We start from the raw sequence: 21,775 nt of genomic DNA on the forward strand, positions 1-21,775 counted from the left end.
TTGAAAGAAATCTTTCAATCTTTCAGTCGGAAGAGAATGGGAATGTTGTGTTGTAGATATGTTTGTTTTGGTACCATATTGATCACTACCTTCTAGGTGGAGATGGCTCATAAAATTTATACTGATCCATTATCTTCTCCTCCAATTTCTCCTTCTGTCGCCTTAGTTCATTTAGCTTGTCACTGTGAAGAGAAATTAATGATAACGTATGCTTGGAAAATGAATATAAAAGGCATACATAACACACAAGTAGCATGTTCCTCCGGACATCTATTATCTGAAAGCTGCCAGTTTTTGTGGGAAATTCTTATTAAAAAAAAAAATCAAGAAAGTGAAAAAACAAGCAGCCTTCACTACAATAAGTACATTGACCTTTGTTACACAACAGAATCTCTCCAACAAAAAAGTGTACGTAGGTCATATCAGGATCATTTACACGTTTCTTTTCTCTTCACTAAAAAGGTTGCAGTTTGCAAACAAGTACAGGATCTTTGAATGAGGAATAAACAACATTTTAAGTAGACATTTCTATCGCTAATAACAAAAGCAGTCGCACTCATCTTCTAGAGCTAAAATACAATGCTCTTAGTTTTAATCAGCTGCTGTCCATAAACCATTTTTTACTTTAAAAAGAGAAACATGCTACTTCTGAAATGTTAATTTCTATATACAACAAAATGTTTTTTTAAAAAATATATATATGTAACTGCTCTTATCACAGTAATGTCGTTGTTTTCAAAACTCACATGTACTGCCTTTGCTCTACATGGAAGAGATCCTTGCTTTCCATGTTCTGCTCAAGTAATGTTCTATTCTGTAGCATTAATGTCTGAATTTGATCTAGTAGATGTCTGTTTTCCTCTTCCATATTTCCTTTAAGCTGGCTAAGCAGCTGTTAAAATAAATGAAATGGTATGTGCATACATATATGAGCCTATTTTATACACAGATGAGATTATCAAGAAAACTTAGAGGTCTACTATGTATTTATTTCAACAGTCAAATCAAGCAAAAAACTAAATCATGATTCAACTGCTAAGACCTTTTTTAATGCTTTACATAACTTAATACAGTTTACCTATCACAAGCCCATGTTCTTTTATACAGTAGGCAAATAATTCATTTGCCTTTAGACCCACTTCATTATCTATAAACAAAGCACCTCGTATGATTTTATGAATTTATATATAATGCTACAATGATACTGGTCTTAAAAATACAGTCATTTTCACGTACCTCACACTGATTACTTAGTTTTGTACATTTAATATCCAGCAGTTGGTACTCTTCTCTGAGTTTAGAGAACTCAGCTTCTAATTGTGTTTGTTCTAGTTTGGAATTGTTCAATAATGTCTTCAGATTCTTATGATCAGTTTGCAGAACTTCATTCTCTCTCACGAGTTGATTGTGTGTATGAGCAAGCCTGGAATTAAAAGAGAAGATAAAAGAACGCATGCAATTTTGATATCAGGAAACGTGTTCACAACCCACGCTCCCTCAGAACACCAAACTTCCAGGGCTTGATGCTACCCTCACAGAATACGTATATGATTTTCTTAGTATCGCAGGCTGTAGGTAAGTTCTCTCTACATCTAACTTTCCACAGGTATGTATTGTGCAGACCTTCACTACCCACATCATTACATTTTTACCCCTATCAGCATTAACCTGTCATCCTGCCCCTCGAGCAACACAGTGTGGGCTGCTCCCTCCACAGCCCACATCCACACAGCACAGCGCTTTGCCTGGCATTCTTGTGCTGCAAAGTGAGATTCACTGTAGTTAGGATATAATGATTATCCTTTGTGCATTTTTTATTTTTTCCTATCCAGCTTTCCCATTACAGACCAACAGAGCAGAGTTTCTATAAGGTATGCATCATTTATGTTCCGGTGCACGGCATCAGGTATTAAGGAACACAAGAGGATGCAGTACTTGTTTAGACCATGCTGGTGAGCACTCAGAGCTCCACTAGCATACACATCAGACTTCTGCTTTACCTATCATTTTCATCACGAAGCTTCTTATACTCTGCTGCTACAGCCTCATGTTTTTCATTTTGCTGCAGCATTTTCTCCTGTTCTGTTTTGAGCACTTTCTCCAATTCTTCCAACTGCACTTTCTGTTTAAGCAACTGATTGTACCTGCAAACAAAAATCATATTTAGAATCACAGAATCATAGAATTAGCTAGGTTGGAAAAGACCTACAAGATCACCTAGTCCAACCATCCACCTACCACCAATAACCCCAGGTAAGTTTCTTTTCTACAGAACAACAACAACACATGGAAATTGACTTGAAATGGTGATCTTCCAAATTTTGCTGATCTTCAATGTTATATTTGAGTAACAGAAATTTTATTCATACTAAGTATACAGCACTTGTTGCTTAGAACTCAGTCTTCTAATGTTAATACGCGTGTTAGTATTTACCTATCTTCTAAGTCCTTATGCTCCACCTCCAGATTTTTGTGTGCAGATTTAAGGCTTCCATGTTTAGCAATCAGCGATTCATACTCAGAAGCTTGGCGTTCGTGTAGGTGTTCCAGTTTCTCATGGTCTTTGAGAAGCGAATCGTACAATGACTTCAGATCCTCAAGCTCCTTGAGCACACATTCCTTTTCATTTTCTGTAGCAGACTGCTGAATCAACAGTTGTGCATTCTGATTCATTAAAGACGTACTTTGAGAATTAAGGGTAGAATTTTCAACCTGCAGTCATAAATATTTGACAAGAGATGCAAATTAATTTCATAGACGGAGTCATCTTGTCTGAATCCTCCTATCAAAGGGTTTCTTGAATGTTTAACTTTGAATGTTTAACTGCAGCCGCCTAGTTACTCCATTACCTGACAACCTCTAATGAGGATATAAGAAGAAAAGTATTCTAATAACTCGAATTTGTACACCCTTAAGAATATTTTGGATCATCAGTGATCCTCTAATCATGTAAGTCCAGTCTGTGACACTAGTAATACGAAAGTTCCTTTTATTTTGGCATAATTCTTTTTTTAAAAATAATTTTTCTTGTACAGAATCTCTATCGTCTCCACAAAATCCTTGCTGTATCCATGTAGACTTCACAACTAGTCTTAAAACCTTACCATCCATTTAACAGAGAGAAAGGGAAATTATCCAGCTTCAAAGGAACCAGCCATATTCTATTTGACTGAGAAGCTGCCAGTTACTGTTCTTCTCCCACAACAGTAAATGGCAGCAGCTGACTACCTTATGCACATGTTGTAGAATCTGATAGAAAGTACTCCTGTGGAAGAGTACCATTTTTTAAAAGCTATGTCAGAACAGTATTAATGTCCATTATATACTGAAGTATTCAACATTAGACATAAAAATCTTTATTTTGTGTGTCTATAAAAGGTTAACCTAATCCAATCCTTAGATATATTAAAGAATTGAGGATCCCTAACGTACTTGCTGCCTGAGCTGAATTATGCTTGTTTCCTCCTCTTTCTTAATCAAAAACAAAAGCAAACAAAACCACTAAGCAACGGATTGAGAATTCTAATACCCTCAAGGGATCTGTTAAGGATAAAAGAAAACCAAGGAAGTCTATCGCTGCAGTGCATGCTGTTACAAAGAACAAATCCCTTTCTGTTGGAACCAAAGCATCCTTTGCTGTAGATGACAAAGCTGAACCTTCACTGGAAATGAAGTAACATCGGACAGCAAGTATAGGCTGTAAAACTTCACAGACTGAATACAAAGTTTGATTTAGTTCAGAATTCCCAGTTATCCTTTAATATATCATTGTTCTTACGTGTTCTTTATGGGTATCAGAAGGAATACTAGAATTAGTCTCAAAAGAGTCGATGTAGACCAGTTTAGTTTGCATTTCAGGTTAACAGTTACTTCAATTTTCTTGAGCACACTTCACCTTTCATTTTGATTTAGATGCACTTGCTCACCAACAGATACGAGCAAAACAGCTGAATTCTCAAGGAAGAAGAGAAACTCCCTTTCTCATGTTGGGCATGGCATTCTCCTGTCATCCCCAGCTACTAACATCTTATTGCTTGGTGAGGCTCACAGCAGCAACAATATTAAAAGCAAAAAACACTTCCTCTTCCAACTCATTACCAGAGTATTTGAACTTACCTACAGTTATTCTCCTTGTTTATCAGATAGCAAAGGCCTGTGGTGACGTTTTTTCATGAGGCAAAAAGGAACTGCATAAGATATTCTTGTTATTTTGACAAATGTTATTACAAAATAGCAAAAGAGTCCTGGATCTCAGATATATACCCCCAGTTGTCTGAAACGATCAGATATTTCCATGCCTGTACCCACAAATTTTTTAAAAACTAGATGAGGCACACCATGTGCACAAATACTCTGTTTTGTTCATAGGCTTGCCTGCCTCAAAGGGGAGCACTGTGCACTAATTAGATTTCATTGTGGTAGACAGAAAGTGCATCTGTGGTACAACAGCAGGAGACAGAAGGATGATTCGAGGCATTCACAAAACACGGTATTCGTTCTTTCACGTAAGGATTCCTTCACTCACTGCTTTCTGCCCACTTTTCATCATTTTTTGGCATCTATTTGTGCTGAATTGTAGACTTTGTATTAACCGTCCCATCAAGTAGTTTTGATTTTTAGAGCTCCAAAACATATTCAATCCGTCAAGAAGCGTATTTTATTTATCAGAGAAAAAAAATCATGTATCTGATAGCTAACGTCTTGCTTTTTCTTTTAGGTATGACTTTTTATTATTACTTTTTAAATTCCAGCTATAAAAATAGAATAATTTATTAGTCTCTGTGGACATAATAACTACTTCCCTGACCTAATTTAGAATTAAAAAAGAAATAATAATAATGTTAAAAAAAATCTGAGAAAATAGAATAAGAGAATCTACTCTACTCCTGATTATAAAGACACAAGTTTAAATAGGACAAACACAAGGAAATAAAAGCAACTTCAAGGAATTTTGTTCTTGATCGTCGATCACAAAATATCATTCAACTGTGCTTAGTGCACATTATTTGCACTCCTTTCTCTTCCATATGCGTACCAGAAGTGAAATACGACTTAAGTCATTGTCATAAGCTTCGAAAAAACCTCTGAATTAATTTTATTTTTAAAAAGAAAACAGGAAAATATTACCTGAAGTTTGGCATTTTGAGTCTGCAGAGTTGTATTCTGCTCCTGTAGAGAAACAGTCTGTCTCTGAAGTGCAAGAATCTGAGCTTGCAGATTGTTATTCTGTGTCTCAAGCTGCTTTAATTGTGTTTTCAGTGCTTGCTTCTCTGCTTGAAGTGTAGCATTCTTTGAACAACAACAAAAAAGAAAATTCGAGTTCACAGCTTTTTAATGGAACTTTAGAAACAACATTTCCTCCAAAGCAAATAAAGCAGCATGATTTACACTACTGTGATTCTTTGTACTTCAGCTTCAGCAGCAAGAGATTTACAACATTCACAGATACTTACAGAGTGTAACAAAACTGTGTATCACCTTATAATTACAAAAGTAACATACAATGCTATCACTAGAGTTTAAGATTGAAACAATGGCTAACTAGTATTTTACCTATGGAGAAACAGTAAAGAAATCTCAACGATGTGTATATAAAGATTATATGAGTGATTTGTGAGATATCTGTAGATTCAAAAGGGAAAAAATCAGGTTTCTATTTTTTCCTTTTAAATGCCTGTCAAGTGCTTTATAGCACTGCAAAATCCAGCTGCGCAATATACTATAACACAGGTTCTGTAAATCAGGTGATAAACTGCACACTTCTTTAAGAATATCCTTATTCAAATTACTGGAACAGCTCATGACAAATATTTCAAATGAGAATAATAGAAAAAGCACATCTTACATTCCTTTCCACTTCAATTAATCTATCTTTGACTTTTAGTAATTCTCTAGTAGTTTCCTGGTTTTCTTTCTCCCACTTATTGACAGACTGATTTTCTTCTCCCCTTCTTGGAGGAGGATTCTGAACCATTCTTTCCTCTTCTTGCCTTTGTTTGAGAGCTTCATAGTTCATTTTCACCTGAAATTATGTAGGACAATTTGCATTAAGTTTAGAATTTTATATTTTCTACATCGTATATTGCTGTATGACTATACCACATTTCACAGTACAAAAAGTGCTCTATATTACTGTATCTGAACATTTACTTTCTGTATATGTTTGATGAGAAACTGTAAAAACGATGTATGGATATTGATAGCTCAACCATAACAAACACTTAAGACAAGTATGACTATGAACCAAAAAGAGACCTCATTTTATTTTAGTGCTTTCAATTGTATCTCTCAACTTTTATCATGAAGTCCAACAACAAGTAGACTTTTTTTAACTAGTTATTCAGGCTCAAAGTAGATCAGGAAATGTAACTTACTAAGAATTGACTATTTTTGGCATCCCAAATCAAACAGACTTCAGAGTACTTATCTACCTGACATCTTCAGTGACTAGCCAACTCCTCAACATCCAATATCTTTTCATGTGACTTCAATACTGGACCTATATTACTGCAGTTTTAAAAAGCAATTACACCATTTATGCTACCCAAGGTTACTCTTTTTTTTTTTTTTTTTACTGTCTTAAACAAAAAGGTCAAGCAAAGAGTAGAAATAACAGTAGCTGGAACACGATTCATATAACCTTATACAAAAAAGACATTCTCCTTACTGTTTTAAGTTCCTGGCGGAGCTGCTGGTTTAAATTAGTTGATTCTTCTAAACGAGCCTCCAAAGCAGCAATTTTTTCTTCTTTTATTTCAAGAGAATTCTTAAGAGTGGATTCCAATTTTGACTCCAAAAGTTTGTACCTATTCAAAGGCATGCCACAAGAAAACGTCCGTCTTTCAAAAATTATTTCAGGTATTTAAATTTTAAAATGTTCTAAACCAGTAGACTCAACAGCTACATTCAGAAACAACTAAGTGCTAGCTCTATTCAAAAGCATGAAGACGCCTTGGTAATAATATCACGTCTCCAACAGAAATGGAAGATAACAACCAGAACCATTTTAAAATCCTTCTTTCTTTTAGAACATATCAGATATAGAAAAGCAATACTCAGCCACACCAGTAGGGTGCTGACTTTACTGGGATGATTAGTGTGCGGGTGTGCTGACATCACCCTTCCTCCTGGCTCCACTCCAGCACACCCAGCAGGGACCGCAACTAAATTCAGATGTGAAGTATTTGGAGAGCAAGATTTTCATCAATTTCCATTTCCTGCCTGATCTAATAGAGGAGGCACTAGCGATGGAGAACAGTTCTTTGCAGGTGCACACTCATTTGATGCATCAGTGTGTGAATTGCTCACTCAGCCCAGCTGCTGCTATTTTAAGACTGTTGCTACTCCTGATGAATGAAGATTCCATTTTTTGCTATATTTACAATATTGTAGGGCACCTAAAGAAACAACCACGTATTTTGGAGAGGAGCGAGCAGATTTAGGATATATTGCTTTGGAACAGTATTTCCTGAAACTGTCAGCACAGGTTATTCTAACGCATTATTAGTCCTTTTAGAAAAGAGGATTTTAGAAGGCCACACAATCTCTTTTCAACTGCTCAGTCACTGTACGTGTGTTCAGAATTTGGAAGACATCCCTCTTTTGCCTGCTATAGGATAAAATAAAAGAAGGCATAAATACTTCCCTTCCTAATCTCAATTGCTGAAGAATCTGTCAGAGTGGAGAGAAGAGACTGCAAGAGACTCCTGAATTGACAACAGCATTAGATCCAGTCAGGAACTGGAGCAGAAGACCAACAGTAAGAGAATTAATAAGTAGAAAGCTGTCCAAAGACATTATGTAGGAAGATGAGAATTCTACATTCTAAGGTACAAGAAACTGTTTTCAGGAAGTCTGTGACCAACAGAACAGACAGCATCTCATCGTCGTGAGCTGAAGCATACATTCAGCTAGAAATAAGTTCTGTTATTAGAAAGTTATACAATTACGTAGAAGAAGAAAAAAAGAGTAATAACAGAGACTCCATCTCCAGCTTCCTTTTGAATATTTAACAATGAGAAATGGTACAAATTTCTGATCTCACTGACATTTCGGTATTTCAGATTCAAGGTCCGAATCTACAAATGATTGTCTGAAGACAGCTGCCATTTGAAAGGTAAGGCAAAATGGGAAAGAATTCAATGCTAACTTATCAAATGTGAGCAGCTTAGCCCCAGACAGCAAAAAGCTTTTTCTCTACTTCTCTCAGTGAGAGAAAAAAAAAAAGTGTGATTTTACTTTGTCACCAAAATGAGAGATGCAGACCAAAAATACAGTAAGTGGTAATTTTGTCCATAACAAGCTTAGCTTTCTTTAAGCCTGATCAATCAATTGTTAATGCCTCACGTTTTAGATGCATGAAAAAGCTGAAAATAACGGAAGGGTAGGACAGCTGAAAAGCACTATTTCCAACCAACCAAACTTTCCACTTTTCAAACAACTATTTCTCATTCACAATCCTCCAGCTCTACAAGCAGTTGTTAAAGACAACTCTACGTTCTTCAATGAGAAGTATCTCAAAACAGTAGCACAGCCCACACTCCTTCACATCTAAAACTATTTGGTCACAAGCCTGAGCTCAGAAGTAGGCTTTAGATAATGTGCTGGGTAAACTTCAAGACGTAAAGCTTGCTGCACACCTTCCAACAGATCAGCTCGATATCTACATGACTTGTACCATCAAATATTCCATCCACTTTCGTGATGCTTTCATATAGTTAGTGCTGGACAATCAAGTCTGACATGAAGTCCTTTCAAGAAAGGCAACACGCAAAGAATTAAGCACCAGTTGTTCTTGCAACAGTGCAGCTGAGCAGTACCAAATTACAGGTAAACTAAGGAGTGCCAAGAACAGGTCAGCAAGCATACAGTGCTTGAGCTGTGTTCCTAATACGCAATATATACACAGAAAATATCTGCTCTGAATCTTTGGAGAAGGGAGAGGGAAAAAAAAAAGGAAAAGGAAGAGCACCAGGGAGGGCTGAAGCATATGAAAATGAAAAGTACTTATTTGTGTGAATAATTCCCACACATGGCTAACATGGAATCAAAGGAAGAAATGCAAGTGCACGAACTATGTCAAAAGTTCATTTTCAGCTTGTAGTTTAATGAATTCCCAATTCTGCGGACACAAGTTAACTCAAATTGTTTTTCTGAATTACAGTGTATAGGTCCAATAATGTAACTCTAAAATGTTAGGGAAACGCTATTGCATGATCCAAAATCACAATTAATATAACACTCCAAAGCAACTAATTGATGATATGTTAACCCAAAACACCTGAATCATTAGAAGTATAAGCACGTGCAGAGACGAGTGCTGTTGTCTGGGAAGGGGAAGCAGATTCCTAAACCTTTTCACCTAGTACAACTTCCAAACACACCTATACAGAATAATATTCTTTCCCATATTAGTCAAACTTTCTCGTTTCTTGACAGAACTCCTTATTTGTGAGCTGAGAGAAGTAGATGAAAGACACCAGCAGAAAACAAGAGGTGGCAATGGTGCCATGGCACCACCCCACTAAACCAGCTCTGACAGCAAGAAAAGGAAACTAAGGAAAAGAAATGTCATTTGGTTTTCTTTTGATATCAAAGGCCCCAAACCAACCTATGTGTTTATGACAATCACTGGTGATAACAGATGATCATGATGACACCAGCTATTATTCCCTCCTCGTTCTGTTGCTTTTTGTTTGTTTTTAAGAAAAGAATTGCATCGTGAAAGAAAGACTGGAAAGATTGGCTAGAAGCCCATACTTGTCTGCTTTTCTTCTGTCACAAGTGTTCCCTAAATCCCTGCAGGGTAAGATGGAACACGCCATACAGTAAAGGAAACTGAAACAGATGTCAAGTAGCAGCTGCTTTATGCTGGCAGGCATTGAAGAGTGATAGAGCCTGTATGAAGTTTTGGAGACATTCAAGCATTAGAAATATCTTAGTCCACATAAGGAGGAAAGCAAACAATTTCTTTTTTCATAGGTTTCACAAGAAAATAGCAGTAAGCAGACAGTGAGTTTAAGCTAACATGACAAAAGTGTAAATAACATTTCTATCAGTGGAAAAGGGAAAAACCTTAAAATGGGCCTACTATCTTTTACTGTTACTGCTCCCGCTACTAACTGGAACATCAGTTGTTTTAATTATACATTAATCACATCTACTGACATGCTTCAGTAAATTTCTTAGTAGCAAAATTGCTAACTCATTGCCAAAGGCAGTCAAATGTAAAAGTACATCAACTAACTTATTCATATCAAAGAATATCAACTTCCATTTTGTGTCTGTTACCGTGCCTTATAATCCGAACACACACACAATACCATTATAAGACCATTTTATCTTTATGAATAAGAAAGATCCCCACTTCTGTACTGTTTCTTGAGTGGGCAAGCCGGTGCCATTCTCACCTGTCGTCACTGCTCTGCTCATCACACAAGAGGCGCTCCTTGTTCAAGCCTATTTTTTCAAGCTCATGGGAAAGCTTTTCTAGATCGTTATTCATTTGTTGGGTCTTCAATTTTTCACTCACCAAGTCCTCACATAGAAAAAATTACAGTTAGTGTCATCATACAAATAAAATGATACAGTCTGAGTACTGTCTTACTAGGGACACGTCTTCTACCACCACCTAAAATCTGTCTGTGCCACTAACTCTCCCTTCCTTCCAGCTGTGAGGTTTTTACTGTATCAGACATTCCACGGCAACCAAAAGTACAATTTCATTTTAGTTCTTCACTCCCTCCTTTCTAACTTGGTCTTGAACATTAGAATCAAGGGGTAATACTACAGCCCAAACAAACACTAAGATGAAGAATCTGAACAACATTCATTTAACAAAGGCTCCATAACTGTAAGCACTCAAAGATTTCAGTGCAAATACAATTGCATTTATTATTATTATGCAACTCTGTCCCTACTGTAACCCCTAAAATATGTTAACAGTATACAGATTAAAGCATTCTTTTTTTTTTTTTCCCAAAATCATAGATATAAGTTCTCTATACTGCGAACAGATTACAAGAATGGTAACTACTTTCTATTTACCTCTCGTAAAGTGACAAGGGTTTTCTTATCAATGCTAGCTCTTTTCACAAGTTCTTTATTTTCCATTTCTAGTTCTTTCAGGCGTATGCATGACTCCTTATAAACAGTGATTTCTTTACATAGAGACTTATTTTCCTTTTCTAGATTGTTAATTTTTACATTGTTTTCTTCTAAAGTACTGTCTTTAATTTCGGCTTGCTGTCGAAGTCTTTTATTTTCTTTTTCTAGCTGTTTCTTATCTTTTTCCAGTTGAGAAGTCTCTTGTTCTAACAACTTATTCTCTTTCTCCAGTTGCTCCAGGCGCTTACTAGAAATTTTCAGCTCTTCTAAGTTTTTTTGCAGAGTTTGATTTTCGGACTCTAAATCTTGTAATTCACTTTCTAATTGCTGAATTTTCTTATTGCTGTTTTCAAGGGCTTTCTGTAGCCTTTGGTTTTCTGTGTCTAGACCTTGGTAGCTGACTTCCAAGCGCTCGCTTTTCTTAAACGACGCTTTCATGAGTTCAAGGCTTTTTTTAAGCTGCTCCTTTTCGCTCTCCAGCTCCTTATTTTCTAGTTCTAACTGTGCCATTTTAATGCTTGTACACTTCAAAGATTCAATTCTTCTTCTTAATTCTAAATTTTCTTCATCAAGTTGTGAGTTTTCCTTCTCTAAGGATTCTAGTTGAAACGTGAGGTTTTTGAGACTATCAAAGGTTTTTTTCAGCTTTCTGTTTTCTATGTCCAGGTCTGAGTTCTCCTTTTCTAAGGCCTCTATCTTCTCACATGAGATTTTTAAGTTAGTATTCTTTTTCTGTAATAATTCATTTTCCTTTTCCAGACGATGCAGCTCATTCTCCAGTTCTTCTGCTCTCTCTGCTTTCTCTTTATAGTGCTCCATTTCTTTCTTGACTTGTTTTATTTCAAATTCAACCTTATTTAACTTACTGCTGTTTTCTTTAAAAGACTCATGCAGAATTTTATTTTCCTTTTCAATTTCCTTCATTCGCGCTTCGGCACTGATTTGTGAGCGTTGTCTTAAAGAAGCTATGGTTTGATTTGAGCGTTCATTTTCTTGTTCTAATAGTTTAATCTAATTTAAGGGAAAAACGTAAACTTTAGTAAGCAACACGCCAACAAATAATTACTTCCATATATAAACTGAACGCTACTAAGACCCTAGGACTACCTCCTATTTCCTTTTTACAATGGGATTTTAAATGAGACTTACTCTACTGATTATTTATTTGTAGCCTTGCAGACAGCGCATATGTACACAGGTGACAGTTTGACAAAAACACTGCAAATCAAAGAGACCCCTCAAATATTTTCCTCTTGGATTTCAGGCAACACAAAAATAAAACATGCAAAAAAACACCAAAGCTGTGTTTCATTTCCTGGCTTCATTCCCTTCTCATTTGTGTTTAATCAAATCTAGTTTGTATTTTCCTCAAGATCTGTAATTTCCAGAGAGCTTTTTCTAGAAACATATAAACAAAGTACAAAATTGCAGTCAAGTTCTAAACCAAACCTGAAACAGAAGGAAGCGGGATAGACCTGAGAGTGCCCTTATTTCACTTGGAAAAAATAGAACTGATCTTTGGGATACGAGGGCATCCTCTTTACAGTCAATCACATTTTGGGAAGAAATATCAAAGCTACATTAATTTTTCAGTTAAAAAGAACTGCTGGGACACATTGTTCCAAAACATCTCCAAAGAAAGTAAGTCATTGAAAAGATTAAATCATTTTCTTAAGAAACATATTCTCAAATCTGCTTCAAGAACAAGGATAACTTTTATATCTTGATTTTTCTTTGTTTTCCTTTTTCTTTTCCTCCCCAGTTACTCTATATCAATTTAACTTACTAACAGATGACAAAATCTAGAAAAATATTTAGATCAATGTTTAGAAATACACAAATCACATTTCTTAAAGGATGTTTGAACAATAAGCCATTTTGGAGAAAAGCAAAAAAAGTGCTAGCCACAATAAAAAACAGAGCAAATGACAGACCATTCTTTTGTACGTAAGTCTAAATACAACTATTAATTACAGGATCTACATTATTTTAAAGCAGAAACAGTCCCACAGAATTATCAGTCCTACTTCATCTCAGAGAACACCAAGTGTATCCCTGATGGTTGAAAAGGGACTTAGGGCCTACTCCAGGAAGGTTCTGGAGCGTGCTTCAAATACAACGTGTAAATCAATTATTGTAACAAAACAAGATAAAATGGCATATTTGCTCTAAAATTATCACCATTTATCTTAAATGAAAGTAAAGCTCCAATGTCAGGCACAGTGGTTGGGGTTTAGTTTCCAAGTCTGTGATATGATTTTTTGATTAAACTAGGCCTTGACAAACTTTCCCAATTTCTAGAGTATTCTGTATTACCAAAATACTGTACTTTATAATTTTCAGTTAAACCAAAAAATGTCAAATGTCACCAAGAAGCAGTGGAATTAATAAAAGAAAGCCGCAGTTCTAATTTTAAAGGACTTGATTACTAACAATATGATTTCCAGAAGTCTCCATAACTTGTTTCCTAATAACTGCCTTCTACCAGACTTCTGAACTGCTGCAAAGACTCACAAAAGCTCTGAGAGTGCCTGCACCCATGAGATAACATCAGTACCCACCCAAATACAGCCCACATCTCTTACTAAGACAAAGACTCCAATTGGTAGCAACCAAAATAACAAATTCTGCCATCATTTTTGAGTTGTGACTAGATGGTAGTTCTGGTGCAAGGGATGTTAAGAACCTGGATGCAATGGATCCTACCCCAGATAATTAGAAAGGTAAGTGACAGACTCAACAGCAGACCAGCTCGGATGCAGGTCCCTTCAAGAAACAGCTGCCTCAGTTCTCAGTAGTACTCCAGCATTACTCCAAACACTGACCAGCTGCCTAGATCTTGTTTTCCTCCATTGAGAGGTGTTTGGCCTAACTCCAAAGTTACCAATTTTCTATTTTGGCTGAGCTACACCCTCTAATCAACTACAGCAAATACACAGCCCGTGAAAACCACAGAGGTGTTACTCAACACCAACAAGTCCTAAAATTAACAGCAAAGACTCAGCTAAACATAAGTCGGGACTCCCACTGGCTGCAGGGCTTAGACAAGTTATCCAGCTAGTTACCTAGCTAATTCTATGATTCTATGATCTTGCTGCAGGTATGTCCTTTTCACAAATCTGCTACATTTGTAACCCCTTTATGCCTACAGAGAAATTAAAAAAAAGGGTAACAATACAATACAACACAACATTAGGACTTTGAATTCAGTTACTCACTTGTCGTTCTAAGTTTTCTCGAAGCGTCTCAAGTGTCTTTTCAAGTTCTGCTTTTTCTTTCATCAAATCCTTAGTCAGATTTTGTTTGTTCTCAAGACTCTGTTTCTCTTGGACAATTTCATTTTCTAGCCCTTCAATCTAGAAAAAAAACTTTTTTCAAAACTATATATATATTTTTTTTTAAGTGAAGTTTGTACTGCACCTCCAACTCCTCTTCACCTCGGAAGGGTCGAATGTTGTTTCATCTTACAACTAATCAAGAAATACTTATGATGACTCCTTGGGAATTAAATACACAGGTTTGCTTTCACAAATGGTTTCAACACTGGTAATGTCACTAGACAGTAAAATTGTTTATAATCAAAAATCACCAAGTGTGATATGCCCATTACATATAAGTTACTGATTACACCTTAGAAGCAATATACACACTGTAGTTTTAAACAATCATCTGCCAAAAAGTTTGTATTATTTGACGACTCACAGTCCACATTTCCCAATGCTGGAGGAGTTCTGACATCACCCAGACTTCAGGCAGTACAAATACTTTTAGAAACCAATTACCTGAATTATACCTTAACTTGCTGTTAAAAATAGTGAATAAAACAAAAATCACAGTAGACTGTGGAATAACAAATTCTGTTCTACTAATGTAGTGACTGGAAATATGCAATAAGCATGACATCAATTAAGTCAGAATTGAATGAAACACTTCTGCTTTGGATGAAAACACTAGTATTTGACCAGCTTTCTGTTTCATTTTCCCTCTGAAATCAAGATTATCCTGATCCCTAACTTAGCAGAGCAATGCATGTTTTATGAGGATACTGGCACTTTGCAACAGCAAAGTAATTGGCTCAATCACCTCAGCAGGAACGCAGTCAGGTACCAGCTGGGAACCAAGTTTATCCATAGCCTTCTCAATTCTCTCAGCAGATCTGTGCAAACTCAGCACCAAGAGCAGAGTGGATACGATCACTCTGTCTACCTGATAACTTTAAGACTCTGTAGTAACGGTTTGCTTTAAAAGAAAGCATGTCTAGATAGATTTTGTTCTGCTTCACACATTTTTCTGAAGTGACTACAATTCACAACAATGTTTTTGAGTAAAGTGAGAAAAAAAGGACGTGTTGGCAGACATCTGAAGTGGTGAGAACAGTATCAGACAATAAGGACCTACTACTGCTTGTGTTCTGAACCCGTTCCTTCTGCACTCTCCCAGCTCTGTCCTGCACTGTACAAAATCTCAAAGCATCAAGCAGGCTGCTGCAAAAATAGCATGTTTTTAAGAAATCAGAAGAAGCATGGAAGGATGAAATACAAACGGGATTCCTTTTTCATTTTTTTCCCCCAATTATCTCTCACCTCTTCTTTCTTCAACAGCAATCTCTCTAAAGTCTGACACAGCTATCCCAGAAACTTTTAGACATTTTGTTCAACTGTAGTTAGTCCCTATTCTTTTCAGTTTTTATTTCCTATAATAACCACTGACTAAATTATCTCATATACATCATTTGTAGAGTAAAATATTGTAGATAGCACAGGTAAATCTGGGTAACTTCCCTCATTCACTTGATCAGTTCCTTGACCCATCACCTCTCTTTTCTCGATAATGAACAAGGATCAAGTTTTCTGCATAGGTGAAGACTGGTTTATATCTCTACATACACATACTTTCCACTGCTTAATAATTACAAAATTAAAATAATTTTTATCAAGAATCATAAAACATTTTCATTATGTCCCAACATTAACACATTGATTTTCCTCCCCACTGTTAGAAGAGTTTCCTGAACCAAATGATCCCATTCAGAAACTATTAATAAAAAAAGAGAAAAATCTCTCCTGTAGAAGTTGTCTCTTATCCTAAGCTTACAAGTACCAGAATACTATTTAGACACTATTAATACTTACTTTTGTCAAAATCATGGCAATGCATAAAGTTATGCCTTAGAAAATAGCAAGCAATATTAGGCAACTCATACACACGTCAAACACGCTGGTGACTACCTTTTCGTTAAGTCTTTGGTTTTCTTTTTCCATTTTCATAATCCTTAAACTATTGCCTTCTACAGAATCCACTGTACTTTGTAATTCTTCCACTGTTTTCAGCAAACTTTGGTTTTCCTTCTCCAACTTCAGTAATCTGCTTGATGTCAGCTCATTTACTTCAAGACCAAGTGATTTCTGTGGCACTGCGACAGAAAAGCACAATTTAAAAAGAAAAGGAAAAAGAAGGTAATTTGTCATTACCTGGGGTCGTTCAAGGATAGACTTTTCATTTTTAGATTTAATGGAGATTGAAGACTATGATGATTCTGCAATGCCTCCTAGCTGAATAGATGAGTGACTCATTTTCCATGCTCAACAGGGAATGCTACAGATGCAAAAAATTCATGTCCTACATATTTCCTATAGCTCCTAATCATGACAGAGATTTCCCCAAGATCTCCTCAAATCCTTTGTATGTGATTCTATACTAGAAGAATCAATATTTTTGCCGCAAGAATTTCTGCAATTATTGAGAATCCTTAGTAAACCTTTCCTAACTTTTGGAGCACCAAAGCAAGCAGACTGAGAGTGCTACAGATTAGTGACATCTGAATGCCAATAACTCCAAGGTATTTATGGGTTTTATATCCTTTTAATACATGGTTGCCTCCGCATGGATATAGATAGCTGAGTTTAAAAAATAAAAAATAAAAAAAAAAATCAAACAACAGAATCAGGATTAGGAGCTTTAATTTGCTAATACGACTCTCACTTCCAAGCTTTCATTTATTAACTCTTTCCCAGTTTGCAAATATTACTAAATTTACCTTCAGAACGTTCAGTAGTCCTGTTTATCTGTTCAAGTTCCCAGCCAAGATGCAACGATTCATCCATGCTTTGTTTCTGAGCTATTTCTAGAGCCATGTTTTCCTCCATAAGTTCCTCAATCTTCCTTCTGTCCATATCACGCTCCTTAAAAATTATTTCATGTGCAACTTTAGAAAAAGTTATGTCTCAACATGCACAAAATTATTTACTATCAAGTATGCAACAGAGAGATGCACAGTCCATTTTCTGATTTGCTAACGCACAGCGAGACAGGGAGGAACAGACCAAATTATGGAGGACATAGAACAGAATTGTAGCAAACAGCAAAGAAAAATCCGCAGAGAATAATCTTTTCTCAATTTAACCTATGGCAATGAACCAATTTATTCTTTTTTGAAATTCACTTCTCTCAGAATATCAGGAAAGGAAGTACATGCGATAAGCACAGCTTGGTGGCACATGCAATAAACAAAAGGACGTAGTCTAAAGATCAATACTTGTTTCTCTATCAGAAGACTCCTTCTATACAAAAAGCTGTAACAGGAATGGGTCCACAATGAAAGAGTCTCAACTGAGTCTTTCTAAGTCCCCCCCTCAGCACTTTCTACTCTTGTAGGAATAACCTGCAGCTATAACTCACTTTCAATTTCTGAAATTTTTCAGAGTAGAAGGTAAACTCCTACTCCTTAATGAAAACTGAAAAACAAACAAAATAAACCTGCAAAACAAGCAAATTATGATGTTGTATTTTACAGTATTTACTTTTGAGGGAAGAAATGGTTAAAAGCAGAAATTATTTTGAGAAAAACCTTCTGGAAAATATGACACTTTGTTACTAGAGTTGGAAACACGAACCATATACTCATCTAAGTATTCAAGCGAGAAGAAAATATCATCCAAAAAAATTTAATCCTATCCTCCTACTGATGAGTCTCATCAGCGTATTTTAAGCTGATTAAACATTTAGGAAGAGTACCACCCTTCTCAATTTTTATTTCCGTAAGAAGAAGCAAGACTACTGTAGCAAACCCCATCAGAAAAACATCAGTAAATCAAGACATACCTTTCTCTTCTCCCACACCATTCTGATAGGAAGACCTTTTATTAAAAACACAAACAAAACCCAAAGATTATTAGTAGGTTTTTTCATCCTCCATTTACACTTACCGTCTCCATATCATGTAGTTTAGCTTTTAATTGCAGATTCTCTTTTTCTAACTCATGTAATTTATCAGAACGGCACCGCATCCCCTTTAATTGATCTTCCAGCATTGTCTTTGTTTCTAGCATCAGTTGGTTGTCTTCCTTTAACTCCTGCAAGAGCAAGAAAAACAACCAAACAGGATAAAATTACCGTGCTATTAATACAACTTTCATACTCATCACACCTCGTTTTAGAAATGTTTTAATGAAGATTTGAAAGCTGCAACAGACCCTTTAAAAACAGATTTACAGCAACTCCACATAACTGTGAATGACAGACAAAAATTTCCAAACTTAAGTGTGCAGTCACCTACTAGATCTGAAAAAGAGATCACTGAATGTAACAAGCATTCACCCTTCAAACTCCTACCGACAGAAGCGTTAACTTACTACAGAGCAACTGAACTAATTAACAACTCCCTCCATTCAGGTACGCCTGAAAAAAAAAAATCAGACAGATTACAAGCTATAAAACAAATTTTAATTTTTTATTAGCTTAAACTGCATGTGAAAATGGAATTGCTACTGTTCCTGCTGCACAGGATGAGATTCAGTTTTAGGAATCTGATTTTAAGAAAGATATGAATGAGGACAGAACCCAGAGGACAGAACAAATTACCTTATAAGGCAGAATGCTGTCGGGCTGTAGAGCACAAAGAACTATGACAGAACGTGTGATATGTCACAGACTTCAAAGAAGAAAAAGACTGCAATGAAAGGCTGTGGACACTTTACCAATCAGGTCTTAAAGAATGGATGAACACCAAACCTTTGTTTGGAGTGGTATGGAAACGTTAAGAAATACTCAGCATGTTTAAAGTGGGGCTGAATGAGATCCTGAGATCCCCATCCAGCTCTGGGATTTTAAGAGTCTACATTAAATGAAGAAATTATTTGAAATAATACTGTGAAATTGTATAGTTTAGCCTAACATCTTACTGGCTTTTTGATCATTTTTATCTTAAAGAAAGGTTTTAAACTAGTATCCTAATATTACTTGCTCCAAATAAACAAATCTTCACTTCCATTTTAGTTCTTCCTGCTTTCTTAAGAGTTCTTTTTTTTAATGCCCACCCCAAAAATCTTCTTAAAACTTTAATTAGTTTTGACTCCCACAAGCAATTGTTTCATTCAAAAATTCTGCCACCTTTGTATTAGTCCAAGAAATTTGCTACAATGATTTGATTTCTAAACTAACTCTTGCTAGAAAGCTAAGTGCCTCCTGCCTGGCACCAGTGAATCTTTTTCAGTGCATTTTATCCATGGACTCGTCATCACATACTCATTTAGCATTTGCTGTGCCACTAGTATTTCTTCAACACTTAACTCAGAGAAGTGCCTTCTCTTCGGAGACTTACAGAGGAGAAAAAAAAAATACATTTTTATATACTGTTGATCAGCTCCTTAGTTGGGTTTCTCAACAGCTGATATGTATATCCTAAACAGCCTCTCCTATGGGTCTTGAGAGCTTAGCGCTATGGCAAATACTGCTGCCTTCAAATCATAGAATCATGAAATCACAGAATCAATCAAGGTTGGAAAATACCTCCAAGATCAACCAGTCCAACCATCCACCCACCACCAACGTTTCTGCACTGAACTACGTCCCTCAGTACAACAGCTGAATGTTTCTTCAACACCTCCAGGGTCGGTGAGTCCCCCACCTCCCTGGGCAGCCTGTGCCAGTGCCTCACTGCTCTTTCAGAGAAGAACTTTTTCCTAAGATCCAACCTGAATCTCCCCCAGCATAACTTAAGGCCATAATGAAAACGTGTGGGATTAGACACAGGGATTCTCACATAAAAACTGTAATTTACCATATAAGACTGACTACTCTGTATCCCAGAGCAAAAAGCTACGACACCGTTTCCACATCTCAGTGTTTAAGTCATCAAATCAACTTCTGAAGAGTCACAGCAAACAAAAATGGTGGCTAGTCAGTATTTTCTCTACTTAACATACCTCCACTCTAGCTCTGTAGAACTCAAAGTCACGCAGCCTCTCTTTGTACCGGGTGACTTCACTTTCAAGCTTGTCAACTCGAATTGCCTTCTCACGAAGAACATCTAATTCATCTCTATAAACTCTGGCACAACGGGCGTCTGAGAGTAAATTCATATTCTAGAAAACGCAGAAATTACACGCAGTATTAGATGACATGAACATTTTTTCCCTACACATTGACTCAAGGTTAGATCTTCTACCTCGTCCACAATGTTTAAAAAAAATCCTTAAAACAGCACTGGTGTGCCTGAAGAAATATACAAGTATACAAACCTGAAAATCCTTTGAAGATTGCAACAAACACTATGCAAACTCAACTGCTATTATTTTCTAATTAACAATCTGCATGCGTGTTACAAGCATATAATGATAGAGCATGTTTTAATTGAAACACATTTCATTAAGAACTAATATTCTTAATGTATTTCACAGGAAAAAGATTTTCATCATAGCAATGAACTTTTACCACAGCAAATTACTGATACAAAAGCCTCTTGAATAACCAGACTACTAAAGCAAAGCAGGATTATAGATATCCATTAAAAAAAAAGTAAAAAAGTTCACTTTTGGTAAATAGTAACATAACGTTATCTGCATTTAGTCAAGATCTAATGTTTCTGAGTATAAACCTTTAAATATTTCTCTGGAAAAACAGTAAAAATATGTGAACTCAAAACTGTTATTTTCTTTAACCATTGTCTGTACACATAAACATAAGCATCCCAGTGAGGCCATTTGTTATTTATAACTTGGACACAGTTTAGGAATTCAGTCACAGCATGCTTTTACAAATGCTCTTATCTTTGAAAGGAAGATGACCACTTCCGACTGTGTTCAAACCTCATGCTCCTAGATGGAGAAATTCTAATCCCTGGTTGTGAATAATTAATGCCTAGCACTGAACTAGCGACCTGAATCAATATTTATTTGCCTAAATAAACAACTGCAGACTGTTTATCAAATTTGTTGAAGAACTTATAGCTAGTATTTAATACAGGCAATTCACAATACAGGCAATAGTGTAAACAGATGTCAAATGCTCACTTTTTACATAAACTCTCCCAAGTTTATGTCTGTTTCAGAATATGTACCACAAAAGGAGAAATAAAAGAAGGGAAGAGTGTTTCATGCTTCCCAAGAAGTATACTCTTTTTCTATCTGAACAAGCTAAGTAACATGAATGCTGAAGGTCCTTATTGTAAAACAACTGCAACTTATTTTGGGGGAGATCCATAAAGGGAAAAAGCCATTGCTGAAATCACCACTGAAAAGACAAGAACACCAGATAATACATGCTGAAGTACAGTGTGGCTGCTTCATGATTTCCATCAGGAGTAATGCAGAGGGGTATCTCAAATTAACTTAGAGGCTGAACCAAGATAATGGATTTCCAAGAAAACTGCGCTGGCCTTTTTCAAGCTTTT

The 21,775-nt window shown here is 36.1% G+C and overlaps 1 protein-coding gene across 15 annotated transcripts in view; it reads right to left on the minus strand.

Annotated features, from left to right (window-relative positions):
* CCDC88A (coiled-coil domain containing 88A) overlaps window positions 1–21,775 on the minus strand; it is an 80,379-nt gene that overhangs the window by 22,902 nt on the left and 35,702 nt on the right. For all 15 annotated transcript variants that reach the window (XM_021390653.1, XM_021390656.1, XM_021390655.1 and 12 more), the window contains 15 exons: window positions 20,310–20,468; window positions 18,312–18,458; window positions 17,144–17,288; window positions 16,335–16,519; window positions 14,325–14,462; window positions 11,047–12,117; window positions 10,410–10,537; window positions 6,668–6,806; window positions 5,846–6,022; window positions 5,128–5,289; window positions 2,435–2,712; window positions 2,001–2,144; window positions 1,237–1,423; window positions 747–892; window positions 90–182 (listed from right to left, as the gene is read on the minus strand). In XM_021390653.1, the coding sequence (XP_021246328.1) occupies window positions 90–182; window positions 747–892; window positions 1,237–1,423; window positions 2,001–2,144; window positions 2,435–2,712; window positions 5,128–5,289; window positions 5,846–6,022; window positions 6,668–6,806; window positions 10,410–10,537; window positions 11,047–12,117; window positions 14,325–14,462; window positions 16,335–16,519; window positions 17,144–17,288; window positions 18,312–18,458; window positions 20,310–20,468 (3,299 nt within the window). The remainder of the gene's footprint in view (window positions 1–89; window positions 183–746; window positions 893–1,236; window positions 1,424–2,000; window positions 2,145–2,434; window positions 2,713–5,127; window positions 5,290–5,845; window positions 6,023–6,667; window positions 6,807–10,409; window positions 10,538–11,046; window positions 12,118–14,324; window positions 14,463–16,334; window positions 16,520–17,143; window positions 17,289–18,311; window positions 18,459–20,309; window positions 20,469–21,775) is intronic.

The sequence above is a fragment of the Numida meleagris genome, chromosome 3, assembly GCF_002078875.1.
Source record: "Numida meleagris isolate 19003 breed g44 Domestic line chromosome 3, NumMel1.0, whole genome shotgun sequence".
In the NCBI taxonomy this organism is placed as follows: domain Eukaryota; kingdom Metazoa; phylum Chordata; class Aves; order Galliformes; family Numididae; genus Numida; species Numida meleagris.